The sequence below is a fragment of the Carcharhinus amblyrhynchos genome, chromosome 8 (assembly GCF_965287045.1).
Source record: "Carcharhinus amblyrhynchos chromosome 8, sCarAmb.v2.hapA, whole genome shotgun sequence".
NCBI classification, from domain to species: Eukaryota; Metazoa; Chordata; class Chondrichthyes; order Carcharhiniformes; family Carcharhinidae; genus Carcharhinus; species Carcharhinus amblyrhynchos.
The window spans coordinates 71,711,061-71,729,402 of record NC_137331.1 but is presented as its reverse complement, the minus strand read 5'-3'; the positions used below and the strand labels follow the sequence as shown (position 1 = coordinate 71,729,402).

The window sequence follows — 18,342 nt, the reverse complement described above, 5'->3', positions numbered from 1 at the left end:
ATTATTAAAGATGAGATCACGGAGTACTTGGAAATGCATGACAAAATAGGACTGGGTCAGCATGTCTTTGTCAAGGGGAGGTCATGTCTGACAAATCTGTTCTTTGAGGAGGTAATAAGGAAGTCGACATGATTTATTTAGATTTCCAGAAGGCCTTTTACAAGGTACTGCATATGATACTGTTAAATAAGTTAAGTGCCCATGGTGTTACAGGTAAGATCCTGCCTTGGATTGAGGATTGGTTGACTGGCAGAAGGCAGAGAGTGGGAATAATGGGGTCTTTTTCAGGATGGCAGCCTGTGGCTAGTGGTCGCCTGAGTTTAGTGCTGTGACCGCAACTTTTTACAATATAGATTAATGATTTGGAGGAAGGAACTGAAGGCTCTGTTGCTAAGTTTGCAGTTGATACAAAGATATGTAGAGGGACAGGTAGTATTGAGGAAGCATGGGGGGAGCTGCAGAAGGGCAGATTAGGAGAGTGGACAAAGAAATGGCAGATGGAATACAACGTGGAAAAGTGTGAGGTTATGCACTTTGGAAGGAGGAATGGAGGCATAAACTGTTTTCTATATGGGAAAATGCTTAGGAAATCAGAAGCACAAAGGGACTTAGGAGCCATTTTCAAGATTCTCTTAACATTAACGTGCAGTTTAGTCACAGTTAGGAAGGCAAATGTAATGTTAGCATTCATGTTGAGAGGGCTAGAATACAAGAGCAAGGGTATACTTCTGAGGGTATATAAAGTTATAGTCAGACCTCATCTGGAGTATTGTGAGCAGTTTTGGGCCCCATATCTGAGGAAGGATATGCTGGCTTTGGAAAGTGTTCAGAGGAGGTTCACAAGAATGATTCCTGGAATGAAGAGCTTGTCATATGAGGAACTGTTAAGGACTCTGGGTCTCTACTTGGACGTTAGAATGATGAGGGGGGGGGGGGATTCTTATTGAAACTTACAGGATACCTTGAGGCTTGGAGTGGACATGAAGAGGATGTATCTACTCATAGGAAAAACTAGAACCAGAGGGCACAACCTCAGGCTAAAGGGACAATCCCTCAAAACAGAGATGAAGAGGAATTTCTTCAGCCAGAGAGTGGTGAACCTGTGGAACTCCTTGTTGCAGAAGGCTGTGGAGGCCAGATCAGTGAGTGTCTTTGAGGCAGAGATAGATCAGTTCTTGATTATTAAGGGGGCCAGGGGTTATAGCGAAAAGGCAGGAGAATGGGGATGAGAAAAGTATCAGCCATGATTGAATGGCAGATGGGCTGAGTGGCCTAATTCTGCTCTTATGTATTATGGTCTTATCATCCTAGAGGGAATCTGCCAGGCCCTGAACCCTCCCCATTTCCTTTTAGAACATCCCCTTCCCCCCCCTCTGCCATTGGTGGATTTCCTCACAATTTATTGTTCCCAGTCTACCTTGGCCAGATACTGCCTTATTTCACTAATTCAATTCAATTTTTTTTTAAATTGTCATAAAAATCTGCAAGTTATTCCAGACTTTCAGCAATATGGTTGACTCTTACATGGCCTGGCAAGCACTCAGTTCAAGGGCAATTAGGGATGGGCTGGTGTTGTGAGACTTCTTACTGTGTTTACCCCAGTCCAGTGCCAGCATCTCCACATCAATAAATACCGGCCCAGCCACTGATGCTCACGTCCTATGATCAAATAAAGAAAATGAATCTTTTCTACTTTTTTAATCTGAAGTAACAGCACTCAATGTGTAAATTGAGCAATGGCAGCTGCAGTCTGTTAGAATCTGTTTCAGTTTAGTCGTATTTCCATTCCCATCCCGTGGCCACTAATTGACCACCAAACCAGTCTCAATGTCAATTAAGAGAGTGCCCCTATGAAACTTGGGGCCAATGACCGTTTCCTCCCAGGAGCAGTTTCTGGCCCTGGAAATGGTCTCAACTTCTGTTTTCACCCCTGTAATGAAAAAACAATTTGGGAGTTGGTATTTTGGATAAATTGCAGCCTGGTCAAGAGTTTCTGAAAGGGAAGGTATTCCATAAAAATGTCTCAGATTTGATTATCTAAAATATTTATTTTGCTGAAGTGGTTTTATTCCTTGTTCTACTTCTGTCTGTAAGAGACTTGAGCCCAGATGCTAGTGACTGTGAAAGTTGAGCAGAATATAGTTGACCAGAGCACAACAGAAGAAGCATCAGATTTTTTTTTGACTCGATCTGGAAGGTTATGTGAAGATCTATGCTTTTCCTGCCTTCCTTTAGGTGAACCTCCTTGTAACAACACAATGAATTAGTAGTTCATTCTAAACATATTGAGCGGAGTTCTTCCAAAAAAATTCTAAGTGCCAAATTCGTGTAAAAACTGGAGTAAATTCCATTGCTTTTTACAGTGGGATTTTCAAAATGGATCTCCCATACTGTGTATCTGGATGGTCTGGGCTAGCCCCCACCCCAACCCCAACCCCAACCCCACCGCAGAATTAATTGTTGTCCTTCCTTCCTGTGCCTACAATTTCAAATGCAGAGTGGCGGCGAGACCGCCCTCCATTCCCACTGATCGTCCCTTTGGGCATTGCCGGGGGCCACATCGGCACTGCCAAGCTGGCAATGTCCAGGGGCACTCCCTTACCCCTGACCTCCTGGGTGCTCCATGCCCCCCACCCTTCGTTCCTGCAGGGTTTGGCCACCAGTTCCCGTTAGTGGGGAGCTGTTGTAAACCCACTGGAGTGAAATACTCCTGGTGGGGGGTGGGGGGGTGGGGGGGGGGGGCAGCTAATCACATGTAAATTTTGATTTAAATAATTTATTCAGCACTGTGTCGGTTTCTGGCACGGAGTTAATGAAATCCACTGGCCAGAGTCGCACGGAGGCCAGGGAGTGGGCTTCCCACTACACAGTGTCCGCTGATGTCTCCCGGTTTGCTGTGCTGCTGGAGTAGCGCAGCCGATGAGAGAATATAAGAACATAAGAAATGGGAGCAGGAGTAGTCCATCTAGCCCTTCGAGTCTGCCCTGCCATTCAATAAAATCATGGCTGATCTGAAGTCGATCAGTTCCACTTTCCCGCTTTCTCCCCATAACCCTTGGCTGTCAAAAACCTATCTACCCGTGACTTAAATATATTTAGCGAGGTGGCCTCCACCACTTCAATGGGCAGAGAATTCCAGAGATTCACCACCCTTTGAGTGAAGAAGTTCCTCCTCAACTCCGTTCTAAACTGCCCCCCCCCCCCCCCCCCCCCCCCTTATCTTGAGGCTGTGCCCTCTAGTCCTGCTATCCTTTCTAAGCGGGAAGAATCTGTCTACCTCTACCCTATCCATCCCTTTCGTTATCTTATACGTCTCTATAAGATCCCCCCTCATCCTTCTAAACTCCAACGAGTACAGACCCAGTCTATTTAGTCTCTCTTCATAGTCTAACCCCCTCATCTCCGGTATCAGCCTCGTGAACCTCCTCTGCACTCCTTCCAAGGCCAAAATATCCTTGCGCAAGTGCGGTGACCAAAACTGCACACAGTACTCCAGCTGCGGCCTCACCAGTGCCCTGTGCAGTTGCAGCAAGACCTCCCTGCTTTTATATTCTACCCCCTCGCTATAAAGGCCAGCATCCCATTCGCCTTCTTGATCACCTGCTGCACCTGCAGACTGGGTTTTTGCAACTCATGCACAAGGACCCCTAGGTCCCTCTGCACCGTAGCATGCTGCAGCTTTTTGCCCTTTAAATAGTAGGAAGGAGGGTGGGGACCGGAGGAAGGAGGGTGGGGACCAAATGCCTCAGCCTCTCAATCTGCACAACAGGTTTGAGGTTCTTGCTTCCAGCGTGGACGAGAACGAGGGCTGTGAGCTCGGTGAGCAAACTGCACGTGGTACAGTGATGCAGACACAGGACATAGACAAAGAGAAGGTGAAAAGGAACGTAGTAGTAATTGGGGATAGTGTGGTTAAGGGTATTGACACTGTCCTTTGTCACAATGACAAAGTGCACAGGAGGGTGTGTTGTCTGCCTGGTGCTCGGGTCCAGGATGTCGCATCTGGGCTGCAGAGGAACCTGGAGTGGGAGGGTGAGAATCCGGTTGTTGTGGTACATGTGGGTGCCAACGACGTGGGCAAAATGCGAACTGCGGATCTGGGGAGGGAGTATGAGAAGCTGGGAATGGAATTAAAAAGTAGAACCGACAAGGTGGTTATCTCCGGACTACTGCCTGAACCGAGTGCAGACGGGCGTAGGGTTGATAAGGTTAAGGAAGAGAATGGGTGGCTCAGGGATTGGTGTGGGAGGAATGGGTTTGAATTTATGGGGCATTGGCATCAGTATTGGGGTAGGTGGGACCTGTTCAGGTGGAATGGGGTTGGTCTGAACCGTGCTGGGACCAGAGTCCTGGCTAATCGTGTAAATAGGACTGTAGATAGGGCTTTAAACTAATTAGGGGGGGGAGGGTGCGAGGGTAGGTGACATTACGGGGTCTAAAGTAAAGGAGAGGGTGCAGGTAAGGGAGGAGGCCGAGGATGTCCCAATAATAAAAGGAGTAGGGGGCATGAGTATGGTTGGTGGCGTTCTGGCAAATAGGGTACAGGTGAAGGCTGGGATGAAGGCACTTTATCTGAATGCACGAAGCATTTGGAATAAAGTGGATGAGCTGGTGGCGCAGATCGGCACAAATGGATATGATCTGGTGGCCATTACAGAGACGTGGCTGCAAGGTGACAGGGACTGGGAGCTGAATGTCCAGGGGTATCAAGTGTTTAGGAAGGATAGGCAGGAGGAAAAAGGGGGGGGCATAGCTCTGCTGATTAAGGATAGCATCAGGGTGGTAGTAAGGGATGATATAGGAACCAAAGAGCAGAAAGTGGAATCGTTGTGGGTGGAGATTAGGAACAGCAAAGGGAGGAAGACGCTGGTGGGTGTCATTTATAGGCCCCCAAATAATGATCTGGAGGTGGGGCGGGCTGTTAACGCGCAAATAAATGCGGCATGCAGGAATGGGACGGCGATAATTGTGGGGGATTTCATTCTACATATTGATTGGTCGACCCATGTTGGACGCGGTGGGCTCAAGGAGGAGTTCTTGGAATGCTGCCGGGATAGTTTCCTTGAACAGTGTGTGTTGGAGCCGACGAGGGAGCGAGCTATCTTGGATCTGGTGTTATGTAATGAGGTGGGTTGAATTAGGGACCTTGTGGTGAAGGATCCTCTTGGGAAGAGTGATCATTGTATGGTGGAGTTTCTGATGCAGATGGAGGAGGAGAAAGTGGGTTCCCAGACATGTGTCCTTTGTTTGAACAGAGGGGAGTACGGTAGGATGAGAGAGGAATTGGCGAATGTTGATTGGGGGAGCGCGTTGGAAGGTAGGTCTGCTGAGGAACAGTGGAAGATCTTTAAGGAGATCTTTCTTGGTGCTCAGCAGAAATTTATTCCGATGGTTAAAAAGGATCGTAGGAGGAGAGATAATCAGCCATGGATAACGAAGGAGGTAAAGGAAAGTGTTAAATTAAAAGCAGATGCGTTTAGAGTAGCTAAGAGTAGTGGGCGAGAAGAGGATTGGGAGAGGTTTAAATGTCAACAAAGAATGACAAAGAAGTTGATAAAGAAGAGTAGGATAACCTATGAAGCTGGGCTAGCGCTTAATATAAAAAAGGATAGCAAGAGTTTTTATAAATACATAAAAAGGAAGAGGCTGGCTAGGGTGAGAGGATGAGAGGGGGGACTTAGTGGTAGGGGATGGGGAAATGGCTGAGGCCTTGAATAACTTTTTTGTTTCGGTCTTCACGGAGGAGGACGTGAATAATTTGCTGGGTGTTAGCGATGGAAAGATGGTAGGAGTGGAGGGCCTGAATGACATTATTGTTACAAGCGAGATGGTGTTCGACAGACTGGAGGGGCTGATTGTGGACAAGTCCCCAGGACCGGATGGAATGCATCCAAGGGTTCTGAAAGAAATGGCGGAGGTGATAGTGGATGCCTTGGTGATTATTTTCCAAACGTCGCTGGATTCCGGGGAAGTGCCGGAAGATTGGAAAATGGCTAATGTTACGCCGTTGTTTAAGAAGGGTGGCAGGCAAAAGGCGGGGAATTATAGGCCGGTTAGTTTAACGTCTGTTGTAGGAAAAATGTTAGAATCCGTCATCAAGGAGAAAATAGCGAGGCATCTTGAGGAGAATTGTTTGGTAGAGCAGACACAGCACGGTTTCGTTAAGGGGAAGTCGTGTCTGACGAATTTATTGGAGTTCTATGAGGATGTGTCTAGGGTGGTGGATAGAGGAGAGCCGGTGGATGTGGTCTTTCTTGATTTTCAGAAGGCGTTTGACAAGGTGCCTCACAAGTGGTTATTACAGAAGGTCGGGGGCATGGAGTTGGGGATAGGGTGTTAGCGTGGATAGAGAATTGGCTATCAAATAGGAGGCAGAGAGTGGGGGTCAATGGGTGCTATTCGGATTGGCGGTTGGTGACTAGTGGAGTGCCCCAGGGGTCGGTGCTGGGGCCTCAGCTATTTACCATTTATATAGATGATCTGGAGGAGGGAACCGAGTGTATGGTGTCGAAATTTGCTGATGACACTAAGATTGGTGGAACGGCAAATTGTGCGGAGGGTGTGCAGAGTCTGCAGAAGGATCTAGATAGGCTGGGCGAATGGGCCAGGAACTGGCAAATGGAATTTAATGTTGGCAAATGTGAGGTTGTCCACTTTGGTAGGAATAATGGTAGGAAGGACTATTACTTACGTGGCGAAAAACTGCAGCATGCAACGGTGCAGAGGGACCCCGGGGTCCTTGTGCATGAGTCGCAAAAACCCAGCCTGCAGGTGCAGCAGGTGGTCAGGAAGGCGAATGGGATGCTGGCCTTCTTAGCGAGGGGGATTGAATATAAAAGTAGGGAGGTCTTGCTGCAGCTGTATAGGGCACTGGTGAGGCCGCAGCTGGAGTACTGTGTGCAGTTTTGGTCGCCGCACTTACGCAAGGATATTTTGGCCTTGGAGGGAGTGCAGAGGAGGTTTACGGTGCTGTTACCAGAGTTGAGGGGGTTGAGCTATGAGGAGAGGCTGAATAAACGAGGCTTGTACTCGTTAGAGTTTAGAAGGATGAGGGGAGATCTCATTGAGAAATATAAGATGATGAATGGGATGGATAGGATAGAGGTGGAGAGGCTCTTACATAAGAACATAAGAAATAGATTCAGGAGTAGGCCAACTAGCCCTTTGAGCCTGCCCCGCCATTCAATAAGATCATGGCTGATCTGTCTTGGCTCCGTTCCACATTCCCGCCCTCTCCCCATAACCCTTAACCGTGAAGACCGAAACAAAAAAGTTATTCAAGACCTCAGCCATTTCCCCATCCCCTACCACTAAGTCCCCCTTCTCATCCTCTAAGGGACCAACGTTCACCCTAGCCAGCCTCTTCCGTTTTATATATTTATAAAAACTCTTGCTATCCTTTTTTATATTAAGCGCTAGCCCAGCTTCATAGTTTCTCCTACCCTTCTTTATCAACTTCTTTGTCAATCTTTGTTGACATTTAAACCTCTCCCAATCCTCTTCTCGCCCACTACTCTTAGCTACTCTAAACGCCTCCGCTTTTAATTTACTTCGGCCGGATGTTAGAAATGGAAAGGTGGTAGGACTGGAGGGTCTCGATGACATTACTGTTACTAGAGAGGTGGTGCTCGACAGACTGGAGGGGCTGATTGTGGACAAGTCCCCAGGACTGGATGGAATGCATCCGAGGGTCCTGAAAGAAATGGCGGAGGTGATAGTGGATGCCTTGGTTATTTTCCAGACGTCGCTGGATTCCGGGGAAGTGCCGGAAGATTGGAAAACGGCTAATGTTACACCGTTGTTTAAGAAGGGTGCCAGGCAAAAGGCGGGGAATTATAGGCCTGTTAGTTTAACGTCTGTTGTAGGTAAAATGTTAGAATCCGTCATCAAGGAGGAAATAGCGAGGCATCTTGAGAGGAACTGCTTGATAGAGCAGACGCAGCACGGTTTCGTTAAAGGGAAGTCGTGTCTGACAAATTTACTGGAGTTCTATGAGGATGTGTCTAGGGCGGTGGATAGAGGAGAGCCGGTGGATGTGGTGTTTCTTGATTTTCAGAAGGCGTTTGACAAGGTACCTCACAAGAGGTTATTGCAGAAGGTAAAGGGGCATGGAGTTGGGGGTAGGGTGTTAGCGTGGATAGAGGATTGGTTGTCAAATAGGAGGCAGAGAGTGGGGGTCAATGGGTGCTATTCGGATTGGCGGATGGTGACTCGTGGAGTGCCCCAGGGGTCGGTGCTGGGGCCTCAGCTATTTACCATTTATATAGATGATCTGGAGGAGGGAACCGAGTGTAGAGTGTCGAAATTTGCTGATGACACCAGAATTGGTGGAAAGGCAAATTGTGCGGAGGGTGGTGAGAGTCTACAGAAGTATCTAGGTAGGCTGGGCGAATGGGCCAGGAAACGGCAAATGGAATTTAATGTTGGCAAGTGTGAGGTGGTCCACTTTGGTAGGAATAATAGTAGGAAGGATTATTACTTACGTGGAGAAAAACTGCAGCAGGCGACGGTGCAGAGGGACCTCGGGGTCCTTGTGCATGAGTCGCAAAAACCCAGCTTGCAGGTGTAGTAGGTGGTCAGGAAGGCGAATGGGATGCTATCCCCTCTCTTATCAAAAACCCATCAACCCGCGTCTTAAAAATATTTAGCGAGGTAGCCTCCACCACTTCAACGGGCAGAGAATTCCAGAGATTCACCACCCTTTGAGTGAAGAAGTTCCTCCTCAACTCCGTTCTAAACTGCCCCCCCTTTATCTCGAGGCTGTGCCCCCTAGTCCTACTATCCTTTCTGAGCGGGAAGAGTCTCTCCACCTCTATCCTATCCATCCCATTCATCATCTTATATGTCTCAATGAGATCTCCCCTCATTCCTCTAAACGCTAACGAGTACAAGCCTAATTTATTCAGCCTCTCCTCATAGCTCAACCCCCTCAACTCCGGCATCAGCCTAGTAAACCTCCTCTGCACTCCCTCCAAGGCCAAAATATCCTTGCATAAGTACGGTGCCCAAAACTGCACACAGTACTCCAGCTGCGGCCTCACCAATGCCCTATATAATCTTCCTACTCAGAAAGGACAGTAGGACTAGGGGGCACAGCCTCAAGATAAAGGGGGGGCGGTTTGGAACGGAGTTGAGGAGGAACTTCTTCACTCAAAGGGTGGTGAATCTCTGGAATTCTCTGCCCATTGAAGTGGTGGAGGCTGCCTCGCTAAATATTTTTAAGATGCGGGTTGATAGGTTTTTGATAGGCAAGGGGATTAAGGGTTATGGGTAGAGGGCAGGAATGTGGAACTGAGCCACAACAGATCAACCATGATCTTATTGAATGGCGGGGCAGGCTTGAGGGGCTAGATGGCCTACTCCTGCTCCTATTTCTTATGTTCTTATTAGTAAGCCCTCCTACTATTATTTCTGCCAAAGTGGATAACCTCACACTTGCTAACATTATATTCCATCTGCCAGGTCCTCGCCCACTCGCTCAGCCTATCCAGATCCCTCTGCAGACTTTCCACACCCTCCGCGCAATTTGCTCTTCCACTCATCTTTGTGTCATCAGCAAATTTTGTTACCCTACACTCAGCCCCCTCCTCCAGATCATCTATATAAATGGTAAATGGCTGAGGCCCCAGCATCAATCCCTGCGGCACTCCACTGGTCACTGACCGCCAATCAGAATAGCACCCATTGATACCAACTGTCTGCCTCCTGTTCGACAACCAACCCTCTATCCACGCTAACACCTTACCCCCAACTCCATGCCCCCTAACATTCTGAAGCAACCTTTTGTGCGGCACCTTATGGAACGCCTCTTGAAAATCGAGAAACACCACATCCACCGGTTCCCTCTCTCTACTGCACTAGTCACATCCTCATAGAAATCCAATAAATTTGTCAAACACGACTTCCCCTTAACAAATCCGTGCTGCGTCTGCTCTATCAAACCATTCTTTTCCAGGTGCCTTGCTATTTCTTCTTTGATGACGGATTCAAGCATTTTTCCAACTACAGACGTTAAACTAACTGGCGTATAATTCCCTGCCTTTTGCCTGCTACCTTTTTTAAACAGCGGCGTAACATTAGCCGCTGTCTAATCTTCCGGCACTTCCCTGGAATCCCGCGAAGTTTGGTAAATAATCACTAAGGCGTCCACTATCACATCTGCCATTTCCTTCAGAACCCTGGGATGCATTCCATCCGGTCCAGGGAACTTGTCCGCCATCAGTCCCATTAGTCTATCAAGCACTACCTCTCTAGTGACAGTAATTGCATTCATCTCCATAGTGGGTAAGATGTTCAAAGGCTTCATACTACATTCAGTGGAATAACAGTTAGTTGTCCTCCGTACAATGGTCAAAGACGCTGATCAGTTTTTCACATGTTTTTCTTTAAAACCAAAGTAGAAGTCCAGATTCTTATTTTAGTCTAGTGTACTCGAAACCATATGGGTTTTATTGTGTTATTTAAAACAAACAAAACTTACAGATCAGAGCAATTTTTTTTCTAGCTGCATTTTAATTTTCTGGATCTACGTCTTTGGTTTTCAGAGGCTCGTTTTTCCTTCTAACTAACTCTTTTATTCGGCAATGCAGATAAGTGGTAACATATCCTATTATATTTGTACTTTTTCGAAACATTTCCTTCTTTAGGTAGATATGATAGCACACCACCGGTACCATTAAGACTCGTTATCTCTTTCAGTCGTATTAATTGATGGAGAAGTATTAGCCAAGGCAACTTAGAAAAGCTCCTTACTTTTCCATGAAAACTGCCATGAGGTCATTTGAGCAAGGAAATGAGGTTGTGATTCAGTCTTAAAAGCAAAGTTCCTAGAATGTTGAACTGTATTGCACTGAAGTGCCAGCCTAGATTATGACATGTTGGTAAAGTTGAAACCTTTGACGTCAGTTTATTGCATGCCATTCTTTTGGTATCTTTGACCTCCAAATCACTGAAGCAGTGATACTTGTATATGTCAAGTCACTTGGGCAATAGATAGATAATTAGTTTCTTGATAAATCATCATGGCAATACGTGCCAAATTGTGATGCCAATACAACTAAAAAAACTCATAACTTATAACATGGTTGTAGAACATGATTAAACTAAAATGTAAAGTGCTAAAAGGATTGTACAGTTATGATCATTTTAACATGCAAATAGTTATAATATGTTGCAAAATACATATCTCAACTTACAGAATAGAAATGAAAGGTTGACTGTGTTGTTGTATATTCAATCACTTCAAATTTTTTTCTCCAAGAAAGCAAGCCCTAGTTCTTTAGTCTTTCCTCTGGACTTGAGTTTCTGATACCCAGGTTCTTTGTTGTTTGTCTCTGCAAATTGTGTCCTCCCCCGAATTTGATTTATTTGCAAAATGCTGACTTTTCTCCTTCATTCCACCACATGTTTACTTTCATGTGATTATGGCAAGAGATAATGGCAATGGGAAGTGGGGTTCAAAACCTTCCGAGTGAAATTCAGACAACTTTCCCTGCCTTTCAGTAAGGGAACCTGTGTTCAGTTGCTTGATTGTGTCGGAGTAGCTTTGGTACACTATACTTTTGGATCAGTTTCAGTGCTCCTTTCTGAACACTTTTCAGCTTGCTCACATGCTCTTTGATAAGTCCAGCATTTAAACTGGTACTTGCATATTCCACAATCAGTCTTAGTAACACAATGAATACATTAGTTTAAGGTACATTATGATGCTTGAGAATACATAGTGTGTGAAGCTTTCTTTTTGCTGTATTGAGCATTTCATGCACTTGGCAATCCAAGTTGAGGTCACTCATTTCTGGTAGTTTAATGTGTATTTTTTGTGCAATCTCAGCATCGTCTAAGTTGATGAAAGAGATATATGGGAGGTTGCACGTGAAACACAATTCTATCGTATTGCACTTTTGGGGTTCCGTTTCATTTGATTTGCTGACTGAGGGCCTCCATTAGCCATTTTCTTTGGGGACTTGCAGTGGTCCTAGCCATCTGAAAGACTTTGTCCGTTGTTGTCAGCTGTTGAGAAAGCACTTCTCTCAGGAAAGTAGAATAACCTTTGCATCCCCTTCAATGAGCCAAGGAATGTTTTTATATATATGGTGTTATGATTCTACAATCTTGAGGATATATTTAAGACAACCTTAGGACATTTCTCACAGAGTTTCATTGAATAAGATGGTTTAAATTCCAGAGAAGATAAAGAAAATGTAAGTCAAAAAATACTGGAAACTTCTGTAGTGCTCTGCTAAGTTGGCTGTTCAGATGTCAAGGCTCTTCCTTTAAGAAAACTTCTGCTTTGTAACATTTTGAGATCAGGAATGATCTGAACTGGACCAGCCGTTAAAGTACTGTGGCTACAAGAAGAGGTCAGAGACTGAAATCTTCGGGCAAGTAACTCATCACGAGACTCCCAAAGCCTGTCCACCATATACAAGGCACAAGACAGCAATGTGATGGAGTACTTTCCACTTGCCTGGATGAGTTCATCTCCAATACAGTCAAGCTGAACATTGTCCAGGACAAAGTAGCCCACTTGTTTGGCATCTCATCCAATAATTTCAATATTAACTCCCTTCACCATTGATACACAATGGCAGCAGTATGTACCATCTACAAGGTGCACTGCAGCAACTCATAAAGACTCCTTCGGCAACCCTTTCTAAACCCAAGATCTCCAACACCTAGAATGACAGTGGCATCAGGTGAATAGGAGCACTACCCCTCCAAGCCGCACACCATCCTGACTTGGAGCTGTACCACCATTCCTTCACTGTTGCTGGGTCAGAATTTGGAGCTTTCTTTCTGATAGCACTGTGGGTATGCCTACACCACATGGACTGCAGCTGTCCTGGATAGCGGCTCACCACTACTTTCTCAATAGCAATTAGGAATGGGTAATAAATACTGACCTGGCAAGCAAAGCCACATTCATGAAAGCATAAAAAGCAATTAATTCCGAGCAAGAAATTATACTCTGGTGTGATGGATTGGAAAATTAATTGCTGAGAAATCTCATCAGCCAAGTTCCCAAATTATTATTTTTTATTTTCAACTGCTGAAATACCTCTTGTATGACACCAGAATATTTTGGGTTTTTAAAAATTGTTTCAAGAGGCCACTAGCAATCTTTTTGGATAAAGAAGAGATGAGTTAAATTTGAGAAGGTCTGTGCGTTAAGTTGTAATCATTCAAAAGAATTACGTCCCATTGCATCTCTTAGCTGCTAAAATATCTGTTTTGTATTGCCACGCACATCATCATGGCATCATCCGTTACTAAGTGATATTGTCATTATTTGACTACATTTTATATCACAGACTCATTTGGTATAGTCAACATTAATGTTAAGGCTCGATTAACTTTGGATCGAATAAATAAATTGGAGCTAAGCAAGGTACAGGGAATGCAGAGGAAGCTTGGGGGAGGAGTAGTGGTGTGGAGACGCACAGGTGGTGTTGGACATTACATGATCATTTAATTGGTAAAGAAATAGACAGGTTAAGGGTGAAGGATATGTGGTGGTAGATGAGAGCCGGAATTGTAAGAATAAAGCCATGTAAATAATTTCTTGCTACAAGTTTTCCAACAAAACAACTTGAAAAAAAGATCATCTTGTAGCCCATGCAGAGACTCTCAATGATGCTTTGCTTGGATTCAACAGCTGTGGATTGGAATCCAAGTCAGCCCACCACGAATGTTGGACCCACTTCTTGGCTCCAGTAGCTCCTTTCTGTTAGCCAGTTCACTGAAGAGAAGAAAACAAACCCACAATGCTGAGTCTCTGTTAAGACAGAAGATAAAGTTTTCTTTTAATGGCAATGCAGACAATGCAGTTAGAATTTTTGCAGTTTTCTAAATGAATGTTTGTAATTTGGATATCAAGCATTTCCTGCAGTCTTCCCCTTTATGTCACAAATTATCACTGTTCAAATTATCATTGTTGAAAGTTTAGAGAATAGCATGCTTTCATTTGATGAAACAACTTAATTTGATTTCCATCAATTCCAACATATGGATTTGAGTTTTTTAAACTTGATGCTTATGTGTGTATTATCCTTAAACTAACTTCTTGAATGTTTTATTTCCAGTTCATCTTCAATTTTCCTTGGAATTTGCTTATATTCATCCCACCTCTGAAAAATGTGATTGATTTTATTCTTCTAGCTACTGTCCTATTGTTCTTGCATGAGTATTTTTGGACGTATTTGAGGCATTTACTGTTTTTGTTTCGGGTATCCAGCATCTTTAGTTTTACCTTTCACCGTTTAAAAAGTTCTAATTTGTTCATAAACAGAAATTCCATTTTGGGCATGTTTGTGTTGGCATTAGAAAACCTCTTGAACAATTTTGGGAAATAATTTGTCTTGGATATTTCTGCAGTACTTGGCAGAAAGTGATATTCACAGTTTATTATAATTGCCATTCAGTTTCACTATTCCATCTATGCTGTGCTGAAACTTGTGCATCATTGAGAAGTTCTCAATTAGCTGTGAGGTTTCTCAGGGTACTTCCCTCTTGCTTCATTTCACACTCTTGTCAATGACCACCTCAACAACAATAATGTACATTTATATAGCATCTAATCCTATTCACTGTTTTCCTGAAAATTCTGGTGCAAGTTCAAATTACAAACCCTTAGTTCTAACAACTGAGGCTAAATCCTTGTAAATTGATTTTTCTTCAACTTTATCAGATTTATCAATAAATCAACTTTATCAATAAATCAACTTTATCAATAAGGATTTTCTCACTTACACATAATTCAACAGTTTCATGTCTGCTGTGTGGCAATCTTCCCTACTTTGTATTCATGACAATTTTCTCTAAAATTATCATTCGGAAAAATTTTAACTCCTGTAAAGTCCAACTACAGAACTTTAATGATTCAAAAATGTGTTTAAGTGTTTAAGTCTTGTACCCGGTATAGGAGCTTGCTTCAAGCAGTCGTCAGTTGTCTGTCGTGATCCATTTTCCGCTTCTCAGCACTTAAATATAGGTATAATTTTCCTTCTTTTTTTCTCCCCTACTCATCTCCTTTATTGATATGGATATGGGCATGGTCATTAATCCTTCAAATGGATGACGGGACCAAGGTGAGCGCCAAATTCAGCTTCACCACCCCCTCAGCTCTGAGCACCTGCTCCCTGTTGAACTCAGCTGTTGCTCTGAGCTCCCCAGCCAAAAACTGAGGTACGAAAACCTTACCTGGCAACTGATGGTGTGACACTTGTCGAATCACAAGCTGGTTCCACCCTAAATTGGTAGCTGATAGTCATAGCCAATGTATCGAGAAACAAGCCTATGAATGGATGACTAAGCTCTGAGCATTTTTCAAAATTTTGTTCGGAAAGTCTTAGACGGTTGAATTCAATGACCTGATGAAGGGCCGATGAAAATGTCTCACAGGCCTTATCCAGCCCATGGGCCAGGCCTTGGGTAAGTCTGATATATAAAGTGGTATAAAATTTCAATAAGCCAAATTGATGTTAATATGGTGATGCATTCAATGTCAAGTGAACAAAAAAGGCCTGCTGTATTCCAGTGACTTATTCATCAGTGCTTATTAAGATTTAATATTGTAGCCCTGCTATGTATGACTTTCTTAAATTTTCAATTACTTGCCCAATAATGGTATGTCTAGATCTCTCAGAATTCCTTTCTTCCAAATGTCCTAACTTTAATAATATTTCTATTGTCTGCAAACCTACTGCCTTTCAATAAGGTCATGGACGCATGTATTGACTAGATGGGATTTTGGTATCAAAAGCCCTTCGGTCATGACCTCACAGTTAAAACTGTTTGAATTTTTATCAGCTAATTTATAATCCATTTAAGACTCTCAAAACTTGGGAATAGAAATGTTATTTGAACTACTAAGTAAGAAAATTCACTTGTCCTTGGGATTCCAAAAAAAATGTTATACTCGAAGCATTAAATTGTTTTTTTTTGCTCCAAAAGTACTAAGTTTTTCCAGTACTTTCGGTTTCTATTTCAGATCTTCAGCATCCTCAGTATTTTACTTTTAAATTGCAATCATTAATCTGACCACATAGTTTTACATCTGGCAGAGGAGAAAGGAACAGAGGATTTAGGAGCATTCAATAAGATCATGACTAATCTAGCTGTCATCTCCACACCCTTTTCTTGTCAGCCCCCGAAGTAACCCTATACTCCTTTGTCTATCAACCATCTGTCTAGCTCTGCCTTGAATAAATTCTCTGACCTAGTTTCCGCTGCTTTCTGGTTAACTCTACATACTAACACCGTTCTGAGAAAAAGTTTCCCTGGGCTCCTTCTTAAAAGGAAGAATTATTTTTAAACTGAGCCCTCTAGTTCCAATCTCTCCAACAAGTGGAAGCATCCTGTTGATCCTTACCCTATCAAGTCCCGTCAGGACCTTGTATATGTCAAAAAGGTCACTGCTCAGTCTTCTGGACTCCAATGGGTGGTATAGACCCAATCTATTCAACCTTTCTTCATAAGAGTCTCATCCCAGGAATGAGTCATGTCAACCTTCTCTGAACTGCTTCCAATGTAGTTGTATCTTTTTACAAATAATGGGACTCTAAGAGGAACCACCAGATGCTGACACCTATTGTTCATCTGCGGCGTGAGGTCCAATTGGTATTTCCTGCTTACTAGAGATGAATGAGGACCTAGTGGGAACTCTGGGTGCTTCATCCATCTCTCATATTGGCACTACCTACTTGAACTCAATTAACATGCAAGAGTGAGCAGGTTGCACATATGCCCAGAATCCTTTTATTACGCTGCAGGGCTTGGCTGTCTTCAGAAGAGTTGCCAATATCTTGATGGAGAATGCCACCTGTTCAGAAGAGAATATTTGGCAATACTCAGTCTCTGAAAAACCTCGCAACACCATACATTTGTCAGTTTGCATTAATATTGTTCCTGTGCAATGTCTTGGGATGTATCATTACATCAAAAGACTGTAAATATGTTGTTGAATTGTTGAGTGGACAGGAGGTCCTGTCTGCAATATTCTGTGTCCTGAATCGCTTTCGTTTCAAAGTTTGATTTAAACAATAATGAGGGAAAGAAGAGAAATGGATTGCCAAGGAAGGGAGCAGGAAATAGTGGGCAGTGAATAGGGAGGGAAATGCAGAACAGTGAATGGGGTGGGAAATGCAGGACAGTGAATGGGGTAGGAAATGGTGGATAGTGAATGGGCTGGGAAGTGGAGGGAAAGGAGGACAGTGGTGGAATGGTAGGCAGTAAATGGGAGAAGGGAATGGATTACAGTGGGAATGTGCGTGAAGCAAGGAATGGTATTTTGATGTGGTGGAGGAAGAAAAGCTGAGGCATGAAGTGTTTATTTTTATTTATTAGTGTCACAAGTAGGCTTACATTAATACTGCAAAGACATTAATGTGAAAATCCCCTGTGAGGCAGCAGTGCTAACCATTGTGCCACCATGCCCCCTAAGTGGTACTGAATAATGGAAGCATCAACTAAAGAGCAAGAGAAGAATTCTAGCTTCATGTGACGAGGAAAATTGTGCCAGCAATGATTGAGTCTCCCCTTTGTTTGAAACCTTCCAAACAATGTCTCTGGTTCAAATTGTGGAACTCGTTGGGAATTTTTCTGAACAAGTCTTTTATTGAAGACTATAAAATTTAGATCCATTAGAGTTCATCCAGTCAGAATGACGCTAAAGTCCACCTTTGTGATATGCTCTTGTTTCTTAAATATTTCATGATTTTCACTAACTAATATGTGTGGCAAGCAATTGTATTTTTCATGAGAACACCCGAGTGACGTTTGTTGTCATGGATCACAGCATTTTTAATTTTCTATTTCAAATGTCTGTCTGACAATTTGTTCTCTTTGTTCGATACTGCTTTCATCTTCAACATGTTAATAGTTTGATAAGCAAATCAGGCAGAATCGATGTTTGATTCATGTCGTCATTTTAAGCAATACATTTATTGACAAATTAATGAAACCTGTTTGAATTGACACTATATTTTTTCAAACTTGTTTCTTACAGGCAAAAATTTGATATCCAGAATGAAGAAGTTCCAGTTATTTTGTGCACTTACTTTAGTCAGAAGATACTTTCAAAAAAGATTGCTGCAATAGAAACTAATTATTGCTGTTCTGGAAAACCAATTGTGTTCAGGAAAGCTCCCATGTCTTTAGCTGTGAAATTTAATCTTATTGATGAAAGCCAAAAACATCATTCAGCTGATCAGGTGAGCTTCATGCATTTTTATAGTTGTGTTTCATGGATTTTTCATTGTGATGAAAGATATTAAGAGACAGGAAATGAAAGATTTTAGATGTCACTAAGCACCCCCAGAATGAGCATAACCCAATGAGTTGCAG

General features: G+C 43.4%; 1 protein-coding gene across 5 annotated transcripts in view; it reads left to right on the top strand.

Moving 5' to 3' along the window:
- spidr (scaffold protein involved in DNA repair) overlaps positions 1-18,342 on the top strand; it is a 304,782-nt gene that overhangs the window by 183,896 nt on the left and 102,544 nt on the right. For all 5 annotated transcript variants that reach the window (XM_080194248.1, XM_080194245.1, XM_080194244.1 and 2 more), the window contains one exon: positions 18,005-18,209. In XM_080194248.1, the coding sequence (XP_080050374.1) occupies positions 18,005-18,209 (205 nt within the window). The remainder of the gene's footprint in view (positions 1-18,004; positions 18,210-18,342) is intronic.